Source organism: Gallus gallus, chromosome 22 (assembly GCF_016699485.2).
Source record: "Gallus gallus isolate bGalGal1 chromosome 22, bGalGal1.mat.broiler.GRCg7b, whole genome shotgun sequence".
Taxonomy (NCBI): domain Eukaryota; kingdom Metazoa; phylum Chordata; class Aves; order Galliformes; family Phasianidae; genus Gallus; species Gallus gallus.
Genome location: NC_052553.1, coordinates 3,440,766 through 3,460,753, shown reverse-complemented (window position 1 = coordinate 3,460,753; position 19,988 = coordinate 3,440,766). Strand labels below are relative to the sequence as shown.

The window sequence follows — 19,988 nt, the reverse complement described above, 5'->3', positions numbered from 1 at the left end:
CCGCACTGGGCGCTGCGCACCGCCACCTCCGCCGCCACCACCGCCGCCACCGCCACCAGAATGCCGGGAGAGGCGGCCGCGCTGGCGCTGGGTACGTGCTGGGGTCGGGAAGGGAGGGAGAGGGAGTGTGATTTGGGGGGGGGGGTGTTGGTTGATCTCCCCCCCCCACCCCCCTCGCTTCCCCGACCCCATTACCCATTTCGGGCAGCGAGCTTCCCGCAAGCATCGGTCCCCGGCGAGAAAAGGAAACTTTGTTTTTTGCTGCGAAGTGGGGAGCGTGGAGCATCCCTGAGCCCGGGTCCGGGGGGGACACCCCGCTGCTATGGGGGTGTTGTGGGTTGTTTGTGTCCCCCCCCAACCCCAACCCCACCACCACCACCACCACCTCCACCTCTCGAGGTTGCCGTCGCTCGCTCGCGGAGTTGTTTGCTCCGCTGCTTGTGGGATCGCGGCGGTTTGCTGGGCACGGCCTCGGGGAGCCTCGTAATTTATGGTAGGGGAAGATTAATTAAGGAGAGAGCGCGTTGGTTTGCACCGAGCAGGACGGGCGCTCGCCCTGTGCCGCTTCGCTGGGGGAAAGGGGCAGAGGGAAGAACGGGATCGCGGGACACGGAGTGCGGCTCCGAAAGTGCTTTCCGTGCTTTCCTCGCTTGCTTTGCTGCTCCGAAGGAAAGGGGCTGAGAGCTGCCCGCTTGGGCAGCCTCGGGGATTGGGGGCCGGGGGAGCGCGGCGCGGTGTACTCTGCCCCGTGGTGGCCAAAGGGCTCCAGCTGCAGGGCTGCCGGGGAAGGATGGGGACGAGCAGCGTCCATCCCTCAGGCAAGCAGCCACCCTACACGTAGACCCTAAACCCTAATCTCTAGACTCTCCCTAGAGACCCTACCCAGAGACCCCAACTCTAAACCCTACTCATAGATCCCAGCCCTAGACCCTAAACCCTACCCATAGATCCCAGCCCTAGACCCTAACCCCTACCCATAGACCCTAAACCCTACCCATAGATCCCAACCCTAGACCCTAAACCCTACCCATAGACCCTAAACCCTACCCATAGACTCTCCCTAGAGACCCTACCCATAGACCCCAACTCTAGACCCTACTCATAGATCCCAGCCCTAGACCCTAAACCCTACCTATAGACCCTAAACCCTACCTGTAGACCCTAAACCCTAATCCCTAGACTCTCCCTAGAGACCCTACCCATAGACCCCAACTCTAAACCCTACTCATAGATCCCAGCCCTAGACCCTAAACCCTACCCATAGACCCTAAACCCTACCCATAGATCCCAGCCCTAGACCCTAAACCCTACCCATAGACCCTAAACCCTAATCCCTAGCCTCTACCTAGAGACCCTACCCAGAGACCCCAACTCTAAACCCTACTCATAGATCCCAGCCCTAGACCCTAAACCCTACCCATAGACTCTAATCCCTAGACTCTACCTAGAGACCCTACCCAGAGACCCCAACTCTAAACCCTACTCATAGATCCCAGCCCTAGACCCTAAACCCTACCTGTAGACCCTAAACCCTACCCGTAGACCCTAAACCCTAATCCCTAGACTCTCCCTAGAGACCCTACCCAGAGACTCCAACTCTAGACCCTACACATAGATCCCAACCCTAGACCCTAAACCCTAATCCCTAGACTCTCCCTAGAGACCCTACCCAGAGACCCCAACTCTAGACCCTACACATAGATCCCAACCCCAGACCCTAAACCCTAATCCCTAGACTCTCCCTAGAGACCCTACCCCTAGACCCCAACTCTAGACCCTACCCATAGATCCCAACCCTAGACCCTAAACCCTACCTATAGACCCTAAACCCTACCTGTAGTCTCCAAAACCTAACTCACAGACCCCTACCCATAGACCTCAACCCTAGCCCCTAGCTGTGCACCCTACCCATAGACCCTGAACCCTATCCGTAGACCCTAAAACTTACCCCTTAGCCCCTACCTATAGACCCCACTTGTAGACCCCAACCCTAGACCCTACCTGTAGACCCTAAACCCTACCTGTAGACCCTAAAACCTAACCCCTAGACCCTACCTGTAAACCCCAACCCCAGACCCAACCTGTAGACCCTACCCATAGACCCTAAACCCTACCCCATAGACCTCAACCTTAGCCCCTAGCTGTGGACCCTACCCATAGACCCTGAACCCTATCCGTAGACCCTAAGACTTAACCCTTAGCCCCTACCTATAGACCCCACTCGTAGACCCTAGACCCTACCTGTAGACCCTAAACCCTACCTGTAGACCCTAAAACCTAACCCCTGGACCCTACCTGTAAACCCCAACCCCAGACCCAACCTGTAGACCCTACCCATAGACCCTAAACCCTACCCCATAGACCTCAACCCTAGCCCCTAGCTGTGGACCCTACCCATAGACCCTGAACCCTATCCGTAGACCCTAAGACTTAACCCTTAGCCCCTACCTGTAGACCCTAGACCCTACCTGTAGACCCTAAAACCTGACCTCTGGACCCTACCTGTAAACCCCAGACCCAACCTGTAGACCCTACCCATAGACCCTAAACCCTACCCCATAGACCTCAACCCTACCCTATAACCTAACCTTTGGCCCTAGACCCTACTGCTGGAAACTAACCCTAACCCTTAATGCGTTTGGCTCAGCCTGGGGACACCCGGGTCCCCTCTGCTCCCCACAACTGACTCTTGGTTTCCTTCCCTGGGGCCATCTGACTTCTGTCAGCCCTGAGTCTGCATCTGTTTGAAACCCAGACGCTGTGTCCCGCTGGGAGCACTTCCCCAAACCTTATAAACAAGAGGTGGGAGCGGTGGCTGCAAGCACCCAGGGAGCTGCCACCTCCCCCCCCTCGCTCCGTGCAGATGCACCTGGTGGCTGCAGAGGGCTAAGCTGCAAAGCCGAGGGGAAACTATGAGTAAAGCTGATTAGGAGGGAGAATGTGGGGCTGGAAACGGCCTGGAGATAATGGGGGTTCCTGGAGAGGAGGGTCACCCCATCCATGGGGGTGCTGAAGAGCCGTGGAGATGTCGGCACTGGGGGACGTGGTTGGTGGGGATGGTGGGGTGGGTTGGGGTTGGACTTGGAGGTCTTTTCCAGACTGTGAGCTGCTGGCTCATGGAGTGTGCCATGGGGTGTGGGGGAGTCGGTCCAGCAGGGCCGGGATCCATGGGGAAACACACATGGGATGGGGGAGTCGGGGCTGGAGCCCTTTGGGGCCGTGATGGGGTTGGTGGTGGCTGTAGAGGAGAAGCGTTGGCCATAGGATGTTATGGTGGGGATGTTGGCAGCTGTGCCTCTTGAGCACAGGGGATCCCAGGGGATCTTCACTTGCTGGCGTTGGCTTTGGGGTCTTCCTGAAGGCCAGAAGATGGATGTGGGGTTTGGGCACAGTCGGTGACGGCAGCCTGAGAGCATTAAAACCAAATTAACGGGGGTCGGTGGGGAAGAAGACCGGCGTCCTAAATACAAAGCCCTCGCCAAATAGAAAGCGAGGGGTGATGCGGAGGGAAGTGGAGCAGCAAATAGGGCCGGGGTGACCTCATGGGGCCGGCGGGGCTCATCCAGGCCCGGCAGGAGCAGGGTGAGGCAGCACGGCTGGTTCTGGGGGTGGCAGGAGGGGACACTGCGTCCGCCCGGTGACACAGGGATGAGCCACTTCCCAGATAACGCACGGAGTCCCCTTGGGTTGGTGTAGGCGGGGAGCGGGGCTGTGTGCATGGGGAGCAGCCAGGAGGGGGGATATTGAGCTGGGAGCCCCCCCGGGGTTGGCGCCCTGCTTGTTGCCTTCAGCTGGAGCTTTCTGCATGGGTTGATTAACCCCGTGCAGTAATTGGGTCAGAGAGGGGTCCGTGGAAGTGCTGCTGCGCTCATCTCTGAGGTTAAACCCTCAGAGCCAGACGGGTTCCCAAAAAGGGAACGTTTCCCCCCCCCCCCCCCCAAAAAAAAAGGGAACATTTTCCCACAAACCAAAAAAAAAAAGGAAGAATTTGGGGATCCTAATGAACCCACGGGGCAGGAGAAGGGTTGGGGAGGTGTGGGGACGCCGCAGGCAGATGAGGAGCTCCCAGCGCCCACCCTGGGACAGCTCAGGTCATGGTGATGGCACAGCTGCCCCCCACCCCCTTTTCACTCGGGGTCTTCACATAGAGGTTTTAGGGCTTTTCTCTCTTCCTGCGTTGGCTCTGAGCCCTGTCTGTCTGCCCGCAGGCGTGCTGGTGGCTGTGTGCCATGCCCTGGAGAACACAACGTCAGCGCTGAGCGGTGAGTTTGAGGATCCCCGCTGCCCTATAACGTCGTGTTTGGGTGGGTTGTCGCTTGTTGTGCTGCTGGTAAAGCAAAAAAAAAACCAACATTGCACTTGGCTGAGGTTATCCAGGCTGTGTGCGGGATGGGGGGGAAGGATGGGGCAGGGATGGGCATGGGGGTATGGATGGGGAAGGGGGAGGGGGTGTGGATAGGGATGGATGTGGGTATGTGGATGGGCAAGGGGATGTCCATGGGTGGGGATGGATGGGGATGTGGGGGTATGGATGGACAAGGGGGGGTGGATGGGGATGTGGGGGCATGGATGGACAAGGGGGGGTGGATGGGGACATGGGGGTATGGATGGACAAGGGGGGGTGGATGGGGACGTGGGGGTATGGATGGACAAGGGGGGGTGGATGGGGACGTGGGGGTATGGATGGATAAGGGGGGGTGGATGGGGATGGATGTGGGAATGGGGATATGGATAGGGTAGGGAGTATGGATGGGGATGGATGTGGGGATGTGGATGGGCAAGGGGATGTCCGTGGGTGGGGATGGATGGGGATGTGGGGGTATGGATGGACAAGGGGGGGTGGATGGGGATGTGGGGGTATGGATGGACAAGGGGGGGTGGATGGGGATGTGGGGGTATGGATGGACAAGGGGGGGTGGATGGGGATGTGGGGGTATGGATGGACAAGGGGGGGTGGATGGGGATGGCTGAGGGCTTGGGGGTATGGATAGAGTAGGGAGTATGGATGGGGATGGATGTGGACGTGGGGGTATGGATGGGGATGAACGTTGGCATGGGGATGTGGAAGGGAGGGGGGTTATGGATGGGGATGGACTTGGGCATGGGAATATGAATGGGGCTGGGGGTATGGATGGGGATGGGGATATGGATGGGGATGGATGGGGATATGGATGGGGGTGTGGATGGGGATATGGATGGGGGTGTGGATGGGGATGGATGGGGGTGTGGATGGGGATGGATGAGGGCTTGGGGGTATGGATGGGGATGGGGATATGGATGGGGGTGGACATGGGGCTGGAGGCATGGATGAAAATATAGGTGTGGGTATGGGGACACGGATGTGGGGAAGGGGGTATGGATGGGGTTGGTGTTGGGGATGGGGAGCTGCGCTGTGCCGACACATCCTAAAGCCCCAAATGTGCCATTGCTGGGAACACCCCCAGGAGGTGACACACGGGAGCGCTCTTCCCTCTGCAATACAATGCATGGGGAGAGAGGGATCTTCTCCCCCTGCTCAGCTGGGATTTTGGAGGGCAGTGGCCGTGCTGCAGGTTGCATCCCATGGAGCAAACGCTGAGGGATGCTGGGGAGGGGGAGGCTTTGGCTGCGCCCCATCACAACAAGTCTTGGCTCCAAGGATGGGACCCCAAAGGGATCTCAGCACCTCGGCCACGTGCGGGGTCTCGCAGGACCCGGAAGCATTCGGCGGCCGCAGCATTAATTACTGCAGGGCTGCCATAAATCCCAGCAGCAGGAACTTGAGGTGGCTTTGAAACGACAGCCGTCGGATGTGTTTGACGCGCGGGCTGAGCCGGCAGCAGGATATTCGTTTTCCGTCTCTGCTGGGGAGGATAATTCAAACCAGCACGGGGCGTAATGCGAAACAGCAGCCCACCCCACACCAGGGCAGCCCCCGGCTCTCGTTTAACTCTCTCCGCCCCTATTTTGCCTCTAAGCTCTTTAGCAAATTCCTCCGGTGCCAGGCAGGCTTACGGTCATGCAACAGCACCGAGCTGGGTTCGTTTTGGTGGATCAAGCAGCAGCCTCGACCCAGCCAACGAATGCATCCCAATGGTGATGGCCTTTATGTTTTTCTCCCTTTTTCCCCTATTCCTCCCCCCCTTCCCCTCCCCAACAGATCCCCCCGTGGCAGCGGCCGTGCGGTCACACTTCAATGAGTGCCCCGACTCCCACCGGCAGTTCTGCTTCCATGGGACGTGCCGCTTCCTGGTGCAGGAGGACAAGCCGGCGTGTGTGTAAGCGGACAGAGGGGGGGGTGGGGGAGTGGGGTCTGCCCCATAGGGGGCCCCTCTGCAGGGTAGTTTGGGGGGGTGGCATAGGGGTGACGTGAGCGTTACCCGGGGACGCACCAAGGTGGCATCGGGTGACACGAGGATGTTCCTAAGGTGACATGGGGTGACCTAGGGATGCTCTGGGGTGACATGGGGTGACATGAGGATGCCCTAAGGTGACATAAGGTGACCCAGGGATGCTCTGGGGTGACATAGGTGTGACCTGGAGGTGTTTCACATTGATGTGGATTGACATGAGGATGCTCCAGTGTGACTTGCAGTGACCCAGGGATGCTCTGAGGTGACATGGGGTGACATGAGGATGCCCTAAGGTGACACAAGGTGATCCAGGGATGCACCAAGGTGACATGAGGATGCTCCGAGAGGATGTGGGTGACCCAGAGGTGCTCTAAGGTGACATAGGTGTGACATGGAGATGCTCCGAGGTAACATGGGGTGACCCAGAGATGCTCCAGGGTGACATAGGTGTGACCTGGAGGTGCTTCACGTTGATGTGGATTGACATGAGGATGCTCCAGTGTGAGATGTGGTGACCCAGGGATGCTCCCAGGTGACATGGGATGATATGAGGATGCTCTAAGGTGACATAAGGTGATCCAGGGATGCACCAAGGTGACATGAGGATGCTCCGAGAGGATGTGGGTGACCCAGAGATGCTCTGGGGTGACATAGGTGTGACATGGAGATGCTCCGAGGTGACATGGGGTGACATGAGGATGCTCAGAGGTGACATAAGGTGACATGAGGATGCTCCCAGGTGACATGGGTGTGACCCAGGGATGCTCCCAGGTGATGTAAGGTGACATAAGGATGCTCCCAGGTGACATAAGGTGACCCAGGGATGCTCTGGGGTGACATAGGTGTGACCTGGAGGTGCTTCAAGTTGATGTGGATTGACATGAGGATGCTCCAGTGTGACATGCAGTGACCCAGGGATGCTCTGAGGTGACATGGGGTGACGTGAGGATGCTCTAAGGTGACATAAGGTGACCCAGGGATGCTCTGAGGTGACATGAGGATGATCCGAGAGGATGTGGGTGACCCAGAGATGCTCTGGGGTGACATAGGTGTGACATGGAGATGCTCCCAGGTGACATGGGGGGACATGAGGATGCTCCCAGGTGACATGGGTGTGACCCAGGGATGCTCCCAGGTGATGTAAGGTGACATAAGGATGCTCCCAGGTGACATAAGGTGACCCAGGGATGCTCTGGGGTGACATAGGTGTGACATGGAGGTGTTTCACATTGATGTGGATTGACATGAGGATGCTCCAGTGTGACATGCAGTGACCCAGGGATGCTCTGAGGTGACATGGGGTGACATGAGGATGCTCTAAGGTGACATAAGGTGACCCAGGGATGCTCTGAGGTGACATGGGGTGACATGAGGATGCCCTAAGGTGACATAAGGTGACCCAGGGATGTTCCCAGGTGACATGAGGATGCTCCGAGAGGATGTGGGTGACCCAGAGGTGCTCTAAGGTGACATAGGTGTGACATGAGGATGCTCCGAGGTAACATGGGGTGACCCAGAGATGCTCCAGGGTGACATAGGTGTGACCTGGAGGTGCTTCACGTTGATGTGGATTGACATGAGGATGCTCCAGTGTGAGATGTGGTGACCCAGGGATGCTCCCAGGTGACATGGGATGATATGAGGATGCTCTAAGGTGACATAAGGTGATCCAGGGATGCTCTGAGGTGACATGGGGTGACATGAGGATGCCCTAAGGTGACATAAGGTGATTGAGGGATGCACCAAGGTGACATGAGGATGCTCCGAGAGGATGTGGGTGACCCAGAGATGCTCTGGGGTGACATAGGTGTGACATGGAGATGCTCCCAGGTGACATGGGGTGACATGAGGATGCTCTAAGGTGACATGGGTGTGACCCAGGGATGCTCCCAGGTGATGTAAGGTGACATGAGGATGCTCGGAGGTGACTTAAGGTGACCCAGGGATGCACCAAGGTGACATAGGTGTGACCTGGAGGTGCTTCAAGTTGATGTGGATTGACATGAGGATGCTCCAGTGTGACATGGGGTGACCCAGGGATGCTCTGGGATGATATGGGGTGACATGAAGATACTCTAAGGTGACATAAGGTGACCCAGGGATGTTCCCAGGTGACATGGGGTGACATGAGGATGCCCTAAGGTGACATAAGGTGATCCAGAGATGCACCAAGGTGACATGAGGATGCTCCAAGAGGATGTGGGTGACCCAGAGATGCTCTGGGGTGACATAGGTGTGGCATGGAGATGCTCTGAGGTGACGTGAGGTGACATGCAGATGCTTCCAGGTGACATAAGGTGACCCAGAGATGCTCTGGGGTGATATAGGTGTGACATGGAGATGCTCCAAGGTGACGTGGGGTGACATGAGGATGCTCCCATGTGACATGGGTGTGACCCAGGGATGCTCCAAGGTGATGTAAGGTGACATGAGGATGCTTGGAGGTGACATAAGGTGACCCAGGGATGCTCCCAGGTGACATGGGATGATATGAGGATGCTCTAAGGTGACATAAGGTGATCCAGGGATGCACCAAGGTGACATGAGGATGATCCGAGAGGATGTGGGTGACCCAGAGATGCTCTGGGGTGACATAGGTGTGACATGGAGATGCTCCCAGGTGACATGGGGTGACATGAGGATGCTCCCAGGTGACATGGGTGTGACCCAGGGATGCTCCCAGGTGATGTAAGGTGACATGAGGATGCTCCCAGGTGACATAAGGTGACCCAGGGATGCTCTGGGGTGACATAGGTGTGACCTGGAGGTGTTTCACATTGATGTCGATTGACATGAGGATGCTCCAGTGTGACATGCAGTGACCCAGGGATGCTCTGAGGTGACATGGGGTGACATGAGGATGCCCTAAGGTGACATAAGGTGATCCAGGGATGCTCCCAGGTGACATGGGGTGACATGAGGATGCCCTAAGGTGACATAAGGTGATCCAGGGATGCACCAAGGTGACATGAGGACGCTCCAAGAGGATGTGGGTGACCCAGAGATGCTCTGGGGTGACATAGGTGTGACATGGAGATGCTCCCCGGTGACATGGGGTGACATGAGGATGCTCGGAGGTGACATGGGGTGACCCAGAGATGCTCTGGGGTGACATAGGTGTGACATGGAGGTGCTTCATGTTGATGTGGATTGACATGAGGATGCTCCAGTGTGACATACAGTGACCCAGGGATGCTCTGAGGTGACATGGGGTGACATGAGGATGCCCTAAGGTGACATAAGGTGACCCAGGGATGCTCTGAGGTGACATGAGGTGACATGAGGATGCCCTAAGGTGACATAAGGTGACCCAGGGGTGCTCTGAGGTGACATGAGGATGTTCCGAGAGGATGTGGGTGACCCAGAGGTGCTCTGGGGTGACATAGGTGTGACATGGAGATGCTCCCAGGTGACATGGGGTGACATGAGGATGCTCTGAGGTGACATAAGGTGACATGAGGATGCTCCCAGGTGACATAAGGTGACATGAGGATGCTCCCAGGTGACATGGGTGTGACCCAGGGATGCTCCCAGGTGATGTAAGGTGACATGAGGATGCTCGGAGGTGACTTAAGGTGACCCAGGGATGCTCCCAGGTGACATAGGTGTGACCTGGAGGTGCTTCACGTTGATGTGGAATGACATGAGGATGCTCCAATGGGACATGCAGTGACCCAGGGATGCTCCCAGGTGACATGGGATGATATGAGGATGCTCTAAGGTGACATAAGGTGATTGAGGGATGCACCAAGGTGACATGAGGACGCTCCAAGAGGATGTGGGTGACCCAGAGATGCTCTGGGGTGACATAGGTGTGACATGGAGAGGCTCCAAGGTGACATAAGGTGACCCAGGGATGCTCCCAGCTGGCATGGGGTGACCCAGGGATGCTCTGGGGTGACATAGGTGTGACCTGGAGGTGCTTCAAGTTGATGTGGATTGACATGAGGATGCTCCCAGGTGACATGGGGTGACCCAGAGATGCTCCCAGGTGACATGGGATGACCCAGAGATGCTCTGAGATGGCATAGGGTGACATGAGGATGCTCTGAGGTGACATGGGGCCACCCACGTTGCTTTGAGGTGACCCAGGGATGCTCCAAGAGGACATGAGATGACCCAGGGATGCTCTGGGATGATGTTGGTGTGACATGGAGATTGTCTGAGGTGACATGGGGTGACCCAGGGATGCTCTTAGAGGGCATGGGGTGACATGAGGTCTTCCAAGTGCATGTGGGATGACCCAGAGATGCTCTGGGGTGACATAGGTGTGACCTGGAGATGCTTTGAGGTGACATGGATGTGACCCAGGGATGCTGCGAGGTGACACGTGGCCACCCAGGGATGCTCTGAGAGGACACAGGGTGATGCATGAGGGATCTGAGGTGACGTGGGGCCACCCAGGGATGTCCCAGGATTGACCCAGGGATGCTCTGAGGTGACATGGGGTGACCCAGGGATGCTTCAGGGTGACCCAGGGATGCCCTAGGGTGATGTGGGGCCACCCAGGGATGTCCCAGGGTGACCCAGGGATGCTCTGGGGTGATGTAGGGCCACCCAGGGATGCTCTGGGGTGACATGGGGTGACCCAGGGATGCCCCAAGGTGACCCAGGGATGCTCTGGGGTGACATGGGGTGACCCGGGGATGCTCCAGGGTGACCCAGGGATGCTCTGGGGTGACGTAGGGCCACCCAGGGATGCTCCAGGGTGACCCAGGGATGCTCTGGGGTGACATAGGGTCACCCAGGGATGCCCCAAGGTGACCCAGGGATGCTCTGGGGTGACATAGGGCCACCCAGGGATGCCCCAAAGTGACCTGGGGGATGCTCTGGGGTGACATGGGGTGACCCGGGGATGCTCCAGGGTGACCCAGGGATGCTCTGGGGTGATGTAGGGGCACCCAGGGATGCCCCAAGGTGACCCGGGAATGCTCCAGGGTGACCCAGGGATGCTCTGGGGTGACGTAGGGCCACCCAGGGATGCCCCAAGGTGACCCAGGAATGCTCTGGGTTAACAGGGGTTGACCCAGGGATGCCCTAGGGTGATGTGGGGCCACCCAGGGATGCTTCAGGGTGACCCAGGGATGCTCTGGGGTGACATGGGGTGACCCGGGGATGCTCCAGGGTGACTCAGGGATGCTCTGGGGTGACGTGGGGCCACCCAGAGATGCCCCAAAGTGACCCAGGGATGCTCTGGGGTGACATGGGGTGACCCAGGGATGCCATGGGTCCACAAAGCCCACAAAACCCACAAATACACCAAAAAAAAAAAGCATCAATCCCTGAATTTCCCAAACTTCACTGACACCACCAGCAATCACAGCCCTGCAGCCCCTGTGTGCATGGGGTGATGTGGGACCACCCAGGGATGCCCCAAGGTGACCCAGGGATGCTCTGGGGTGACATGGAGTGATCCAGGGATGCTCTGGGGTGACGTGGGGTGACGTAGGGCCACCCAGAGATGCTCCAGGGTGACCCAGGGATACTCTGAGGTGACATGGGGTGACCCAGGGATGCCATGGGGTGATGTGGGGCCACCCAGGGATGCCCCAAGGTGACCCAGGGATGCTCTGGGGTGACATGGGGCCACCCAGGGATGCTCTGGGGTGACATGGGGTGACCCAGGGATGCCATGGGGTAATGTGGGGCCACCCAGGGATGCCCCAGGGTGACCCAGGGATGCTCTGGGGTGAGATGGGGTGACCCATGGATGCTCTAAAGTGACCTGGGGGTGCCCCACAGACCTGTTGGTGACACTGGACAGGTCCAGCAGCTGCTGCCACCCAGGGAAGGGCAACAAAATCCCTGCCCATATGCCTCAGTGCGATCCATCCCATATTCTGCAGGCTGCTGGAGGCGCTTTGAGTGGGTTTGGCCACGCGCAGCACCCTAAATGAGGGTCCGGCCGTCCAGAATTCCCCCCTAAAAAAGGGCTCAAACTCCTCCCCATTGATCCCTCCCCCCCGACATCCTGCAGGTGCCACTCGGGCTACGTGGGGACGCGCTGTGAGCACGCCGACCTGCTGGCCGTGGTGGCTGCCAACCAGAAGAAGCAGACGATCACCGCACTGCTGGTGGTGGCCGTGGTGGCCTCGGCGGTGCTCATCGCTGCCTGCGTGCTCGTCCAGTGAGTGGGGTGAGGGCTGTGGGGATGGGGTCGGGAGGGAGATGTGGGGTGCTGAGCGTCCCCGCTGCGTCCCACAGCTGCTGCCGGATGAGGAAGCGCTGCGGGTGCTGCCGGGTGCCGCTCTGCGGGCAGGAGAAGCCATCGGGGCTGCTGAAGGGAGGAGCGTCCTGCTGCCATACTGAGAGTGGTAAGGGATGGGGACACCGTGGGGACACTGTGGGGGCATGGGGACACGAGGGGGACCCAAGGATGTTGGGGACATCGTGGGGACACAGGGATGTGGGGACACTATGAGGACATGGGGACATCATGGGGGACCCAAGGATGTTGGGGACATCATGGGGGACCCAAGGATGTTGGGGACATCATGGGGACACTATGGGGGCATGGGGACACGAGGGGGACCCAAGGATGTTGGGGACATCGTGGGGATACAGGGATGTGGGGGCACTATGAGGACATGGGGACACGAGGGGGAGCCAAGGATGTTGGGGACATCATGGGGGACCCAAGGATGTTGGGGACATCATGGGGACACGAGGGGGACCCAAGGATGTTGGGGACATCATGGGGATACAGGGATGTGGGGGCACTATGAGGACATGGGGACACGAGGGGGACCCAAGGATGTTGGGGACATCATGGGGGACCCAAGGATGTTGGGGACATCTTGGGGACACTATGGGGGCATGGGGACACGAGGGGGACCCAAGGATGTTGGGGACATCGTGGGGACACAGGGATGTGGGGACACTATGAGGACATGGGGACACGAGGGGGACCCAAGGATGCTGGGGACATCATGGGGGACCCAAGGATGTTGGGGACATCTTGGGGACACTATGGGGGCATGGGGACACGAGGGGGACCCAAGGATGTTGGGGACATCGTGGGGACACAGGGATGTGGGGACACTATGAGGACATGGGGACACGAGGGGGACCCAAGGATGTTGGGGACACGAGGGGGACCCAAGGATGTTGGGGACATCATGGGGATACAGGGATGTGGGGGCACTATGAGGACATGGGGACACGAAGGGGACCCAAAGATGTTGGGGACATCATAGGGACACTATGGGGGCATGGGGACAGGAGGGGGACACAGGGATGTTGGGGACATCATGGGAACAGAGGGATATGGGGACACTATGAGGACATGGGGACATGAGGGGGACCCAAGGATGTTGGGGACATCATGGGGACACAGGGATGTGGGGACACCATGGGGACACCATGGAGACACTATGGGGGCATGGGGACACAAGGGGGACCCAAGGATGTTGGAAACATCATGGGGACAGAAGGATGTGGGGACACTATGAGGACATGGGGACACGAGGGGGACCCAAGGCTGTTGGGGGCATCATGGGGACAGAAGGATGTGGGGACACCATGGGGACACAGGGAGCATGGGGATACGAGGGGGACTCAAGGATGTTGGGGACACTATGGGGACAGTGGGATATGGGGACACCATGGGGGACTCAAGGATGTTGGGGACACTATGGGGACACAGGGATGTGGGGACACCATGGGGACACTATGGGGACATGGGGACATGAGGGGCACCCAAGGATGTTGAGGCCATCATGGGGACAGAGGGATGTGGGGTCATGATGGGGACACTATGAGGACATGGGGACACGAGGGGGACCCAAGGATGTTGGGGACACCATAGGGACACAGGGATGTGGGGTCACGATGGGGACACCATGGGGACACTATGAGGACATGGGGACATGAGGGAGACCCAAGGATGTTGGAGACATCATGGGGACAGAGGGATATGGGGACACCATGGGCACACTGTGAGGACATGGGGACACAAGGGGGACCCAAGGATGTTGGGGACACCATGGGGACAGAGGGATGCGGAAGCACTATGGGGACACAGGGATGTGGGGACACTATGGGAGCACCATGGGGACACCATGGAGACAGGGATATGGAGGCACTATGGGGACACAGAGATGTGGGGACGCTATGGGGACACCATGTGAATGTGGGAGCACCATGGAGACATTATAGGGACACGGGGATGTGGGACACCATGGGGACCCAGGGATGTTGGGGTCACCATGGGGACACTATGGGGACACAGGGATGTGGGCACGCCATGGGGACACTATGGGGACACAGAGATTTGGGGACACTGTGGGAACACAGGAATATGGGGACGCTATCAGGACACCGTGGGAACACGATGGGGACGTGGGGACACCATGGGGACATAGGAACACTGTGGGGACACTATAGGGACATAGGGATGGGGACACACCATGGGGACTCCATGGGGATGGGGATACAGGGATTTGGGGACACCATGGGAGCACGGGAATGTGGGGGCACTATGGGGACACTATGGGGATGAAGGGACATGGGGGCCCTATGGGGACACTATGGGGATGAAGGGACATAGGGGCACTATGGGGACACTATGGGGATGAAGGGACATGGGGACACAGGGATGCCATGGGGACACAGGGACCTGAGGACACTATGGGGACATAGGGACACAGGGATGTGGGGACATGATGGGGACTTGGGCTCGCCATGGGGACGCCGTGGGGACATGGGGATGTGGGCACACCATGGGAACACTATGGGGACTCAAGGACATGGAGACACCATGGGGCCACTATAGGTACACAAGGACATGGGGACCCCATAACCCATCTCCCATGCGGGAACCCCATAACCCCTCTCCTTCCCCCACAGTTGTCTGACGGAGCCAACGGATCCCCGTGGGATATGGGGACAGACACCGCCTCTTCCCTTTGGTTTCCCCTTTGGTTCCCCCTTTTTTTCTCCCTTTGGTTTCCCCCTTTTTCCCCTTTTATTTTCCCCCTTATTTTTGTCCTCCTCCCCTTTCTGGGGAACACCAATGGGGGAAGCACTGCAATGCCTGCAGCGCTCCCAGTGCTCCCAGTGCTCCCAGTCTGTCCGACAATCCACCTCCCACCACCACAACTTTCAGCCCAGAGTGCTGGAAATGGGGGAAAACACCCCAAAATCCCCCCCTGCTGCCGGCCCCTGGGAAGCATCACTGGTGGTGGTTGGGCTTTTTTTTTCCTCAAATACTTCTATTTTTTTCTCCCTTTTTCCCCCCCTTTTTCCCCTTCTTTTTCCCTTTTCCCCATCTTTATTTTTTTCCTTTTTTCCCCCTTCTTTTTTTTTCCCTTTTTCACTCTTTTTTCCCTTTTCTTTCTTTTTTCCCCTTCTTTTTTTCCTTTTTTTCCCTTCTTTTTCCCCCTTTTCCTCCTTCTTTTTCCCTCTTTTCCCCCAATTCCCCCTTCTTTTTCCCCCTTCTTTTCCCCCCCTTCCCCCCTTCTTTTCCCCCCTTTCCCCCCTTCTTTTCTCCCCTTTCCCCCCTTCTTTTCTCCCCTTTCCCCCCTTCTTTTCTCCCCTTTTCCCCTTCTTTTCTCCCCTTTCCCCCCTTCTTTTCTCCCCTTTTCCCCCTTCTTTTCTCCCCTTTTCCCCCCTTCTTTTCTCCCCTTTTCCCCCTTCTTTTCTCCCCTTTTCCCCCTTCTTTTCTCCCCTTTCCCCCCTTCTTTTCTCCCCTTTCCCCCCTTCTTTTCTCCCCTTTCCCCCCTTCTTTTCTCCCCTTTCCCCCCTTCTTTTCTCCCCTTTCTCCTCTTCTTTTCCCCCCTTTCCCCCCTTCTTTTCCCCCCTTTCCCCCCTTCTTTTCCCCCCTTTCCCCCCTTCTTTCCTCCCCTTTCCCCCCTTCTTTTCTCCCCTTTCCCCCCTTCTTTTCTCCCCTTTCCCCCCTTCTTTTCTCCCCTTTCCCCCCTTCTTTTCTCCCCTTTCCCCCCCTTCTTTTCTCCCCTTTCCCCCCTTCTTTTCTCCCCTTTCCCCCCTTCTTTTCTCCCCTTTCCCCCCTTCTTTTCTCCCCTTTCCCCCCTTCTTTTCTCCCCTTTTCCCCCTTCTTTCCTCCCCTTCCCCCCCTTCTGTTCTCCCCTTTTTCCCCTTCTCTTTTTCCCCCCTTCCTCCCCCTGTTGCTCCTTTTTCTAACCAAAACACAGAAGAGAACCCTCAGCTTTATTTTTCTACGTGCCTACCACAACAAGTGCCGCCGAACCCTCGGCCATTCCCAAAGCCACCTCAGCGCCTTTGGGGACAGATCTGCTCTTTTTAGTAATAATACAATGAACCATAATCCTAAGAAACCTCCCCATAGGGAGGCCCCGACCCCCACCCACCCTTCATCCTCTCCATCGCCCCCATCATAACCGACCCGACGTATTTTTTTTTAGTCATGGTTACTCATTGTTTTTCTGTATATGTTGCACTGAAGGTTAATATTTAATGTTTTAATTTATTTTGTGTGGTTTAAATTAATTTTGATTTCTATAATATGTTATTGTGATCAGCTGTTTTCCTTTTTTTTTTTTCCCCTAATACCTGGATTATAGTTATTTAAGTGATATAAAGGACACTTTTTCAGAAGGCTGTGGCTGTGCTGTGATTTGGGGTTGGCAAATATTGAGGGGCAGCAATGTGGGGTCACCTCCATGGGAGCTGAGGCTGAGTTAAACGAGGTCCCCTCCATGTCCCAGTCCTGTCCCCATCCCAGTCCTGTCCCCATTCTAACCCAGACCCCATCCTAGTCCAGTTCCATCCTGTTCTGGTCGTCTTCTCATCCCTTTTGGGTTCCAGTCCCCATCCCATCCCATGCTGATCCTGCTCCAATCCCTTTCGGATCCTCATTTCATCCTGCTCCTATCCCCATTCCATCCCATCCTGTTCTCCCTCCCATCCCTTTTGGATCCCCATCCCTTCCCAATCTGGTCCCCATCCCATCCCTTTCCCGCTTCCATCCCTTTTGGGTCATCATTTCATCCTGGTCCTATACCCATTCCATCCCATCCTGGTCCTGCTTTGGATCCCCATCCCATCCCGGTCCTGCTCCCATCCCTTTTGGATCCCCATCCCATCCCGGTCCTGCTCCCATCCCTTTTGGATCCCCATCCCATCCTGGTCCTGCTCCCATCCCTTTTGGGTCAACATTTCATCTTGGTTCCCATCCCATCCTGCTCCTGTATCCATCCCGTCCCAATCCAGTCTCCATCCCATTCTGTCCTGGTTCCGTTTGCATCTTTTCAGGTCCCCATCCTGGCCATATTCCTATCCTTTTGGGATCCTCATTCTATCCGCATCCCATTCCCATCCCTTTTGGCTCCTCATTTCATCCCAACCTTATCCCCATCCCATTCTCCTCCAGTATCAATCTCACCCCAACGCAGTCCCCACACCACTCTGTCCTGGTCCTCCTCCCATCCCTTTTGGGTTCTCATTTCATCCTGGCTCCCCTGGATCCCCATTCCCTGCTGGGCTCACCCCGATCCCATTGGCCTGACTACCCCCCATCCCACCACTACGATTCCCACTTCTTCAGGGACTTTCTGCAGCAACTCCTGCACCCCATCCCTGGGCCTCACCTTTGGAGTGCAGCATTGCACAGCGCTGCATGGCAGTGCAGGGTTTGTATGGCAGTGCAGCATCACAGCGTTGCATGGTGGCAGAGCCACGGTGGTGCAACGTTGCATTGGGGTACAATGCTGCATGGCGGTGTAGCATCGCATGGCACACAGCGTTGCACAGCTGTGCACCATCACAGCCCATTAAAGTGTTGCATAGTTATGTGGTATGGCATGCAGCACTGCATGCTGTTGTGGTATTGCACAGCATGCAGCAATGTGCATCATTGCAGCATTGCACAGTATGCAGTGTTGCACAGCCCCGTAGCACGGCATTGCACAGCGTGCAGCATTGCACTCCAGCACAGCATGCAACATTGCACGCCAGCACAGCATTGCACTGCACACACCACTGCACATCAGCACAGCATTGCACACTGTGCAGCATTGCACACCAGCACGGCATTGCACAGCATGCAGTGCTGCACATCAGCACAGTATTGCACATGGTACAGTATGCACAGCATGCAGCATTGCACAGCATGCAGCACTGCACACCAGCACAGCATTGCACATCATGCGGCATTGCACAGAACACAGTATTGCTCAGCAGCACTGCAAAACACACAGGACTGCACAGTATGCAACATTGCACACCAGTACAGGATTGCACACCGTGCAACACTGCACAGCACACAGCATTGCACACCAGCACAGCATTGCACATCATGCAGCACTGCACACCGTGTAACACTGCACAGCACACAGCATTGCACGCCAGGTAACACAGCACAGTACACACCATTGCACACCAGCACAGCTTTGCACATTATTCAGCACTGCACAGCATGCAGCACTGCACAGAACACAGTATTGCACACCAGCACTGCACAGCACACAGCACTGCACAGCATGCACCATTGCACACCAGCACAGCATTGCACACCAGGTAACACAGCACAGCACACAGCATTGCACAGCAGCACAGTTTTGCACAGCATGCAGCACTGCACAACATGCAGCATTGCACATCATGCAGCATTGCACAGAACACAGTATTGCACACCAGCACTGCACAGCACACAGCACTGCACAGCATGCAACATTGCACACCAGCACAGCATTGCACACCGGGTAACACAGCATAGTTTTGCACATCATGCAGCACTGCACAGCATGCAGCATTGCACATCATGCAGCACTGCACAGAACACAGTATTGCACACCAGCACTGCACACCAGCACCGCGTTGCACAGCACACACCATTGCACACCAGCACAGCGTTGCACAGCACGCAGCATTGCACAGCACACAGCACTGCACACCAGCACAGTTTTGCACAGCATGCAGCACTGCCCAGCATGCACCATTGCACACCAGCACAGCATTGCACATCATGCAGCACTGCACACCGTGCAACACTGCATAGCACACAGCATTGCACACCAGGTAACACAGCACAGTACATACCATTGCACACCAGCACAGCTTTGCACATCATGCAGCACTGCACAGAACACAGTATTGCACACCAGCACTGCACAGCACGCAGCACCGCACACCAGCACCGCGTTGCACAGCACACACCATTGCACACCAGCACAGCATTGCACATTATGCAGCATTGCACAGAACACAGTATTGCACACCAGCACTGCACAGAACACAGCATTGCACACCAGCACAGTTTTGCACAGCATGCAGCACTGCCCAGCATGCACCACTGCAACCAGCACAGCACTGCACATCATGCAGCACTGCACAGAACACAGTATTGCACACCAGCACTGCACAGCATGCAGCACTGCACACCAGCACCGCGTTGCACAGCACACACCATTGCACACCAGCACAGCGTTTCACATCATGCAGCACTGCACACCGTGCCGCACTGCCCAGCATGCACCATTGCACACCAGCACAGCATTGCACATCATGCAGCACTGCACAGAACACAGTATTGCACACCAGCACTGCACAGCACGCAGCCCCGCACACCAGCACCGCGTTGCACAGCACACACCATTGCACACCAGCACAGCATTGCACACCGTGCAGCATTGCACAGCACACAGCACTGCACACCAGCACAGTTTTGCACAGCATGCC

General features: G+C 56.9%; 1 protein-coding gene across 1 annotated transcript; it reads left to right on the top strand.

Annotated features, from left to right (window-relative positions):
- On the top strand, positions 1 to 15,771 carry TGFA (transforming growth factor alpha). Its single transcript, NM_001001614.2, has 6 exons — positions 1 to 91; positions 4,209 to 4,262; positions 6,140 to 6,257; positions 12,310 to 12,459; positions 12,537 to 12,646; positions 15,180 to 15,771. Exons 1-6 carry the CDS (start codon positions 61 to 63, stop codon positions 15,185 to 15,187), a joined length of 471 nt encoding a protein of 156 aa, NP_001001614.1. The 5' UTR covers positions 1 to 60; the 3' UTR covers positions 15,188 to 15,771.
- The last annotated feature ends 4,217 nt before the right edge of the window (positions 15,772 to 19,988 follow it).

Coding starts and splice junctions, on each gene's coding strand:
- TGFA (NM_001001614.2), top strand. CDS start 61: ATGCCGGGAGAGGCGGCCGCGCTGGCGCTGG. Junction 92..4,208: donor GGCGGCCGCGCTGGCGCTGG/GTACGTGCTGGG, acceptor GTCTGCCCGCAG/GCGTGCTGGTGGCTGTGTGC. Junction 4,263..6,139: donor CACAACGTCAGCGCTGAGCG/GTGAGTTTGAGG, acceptor CCTCCCCAACAG/ATCCCCCCGTGGCAGCGGCC.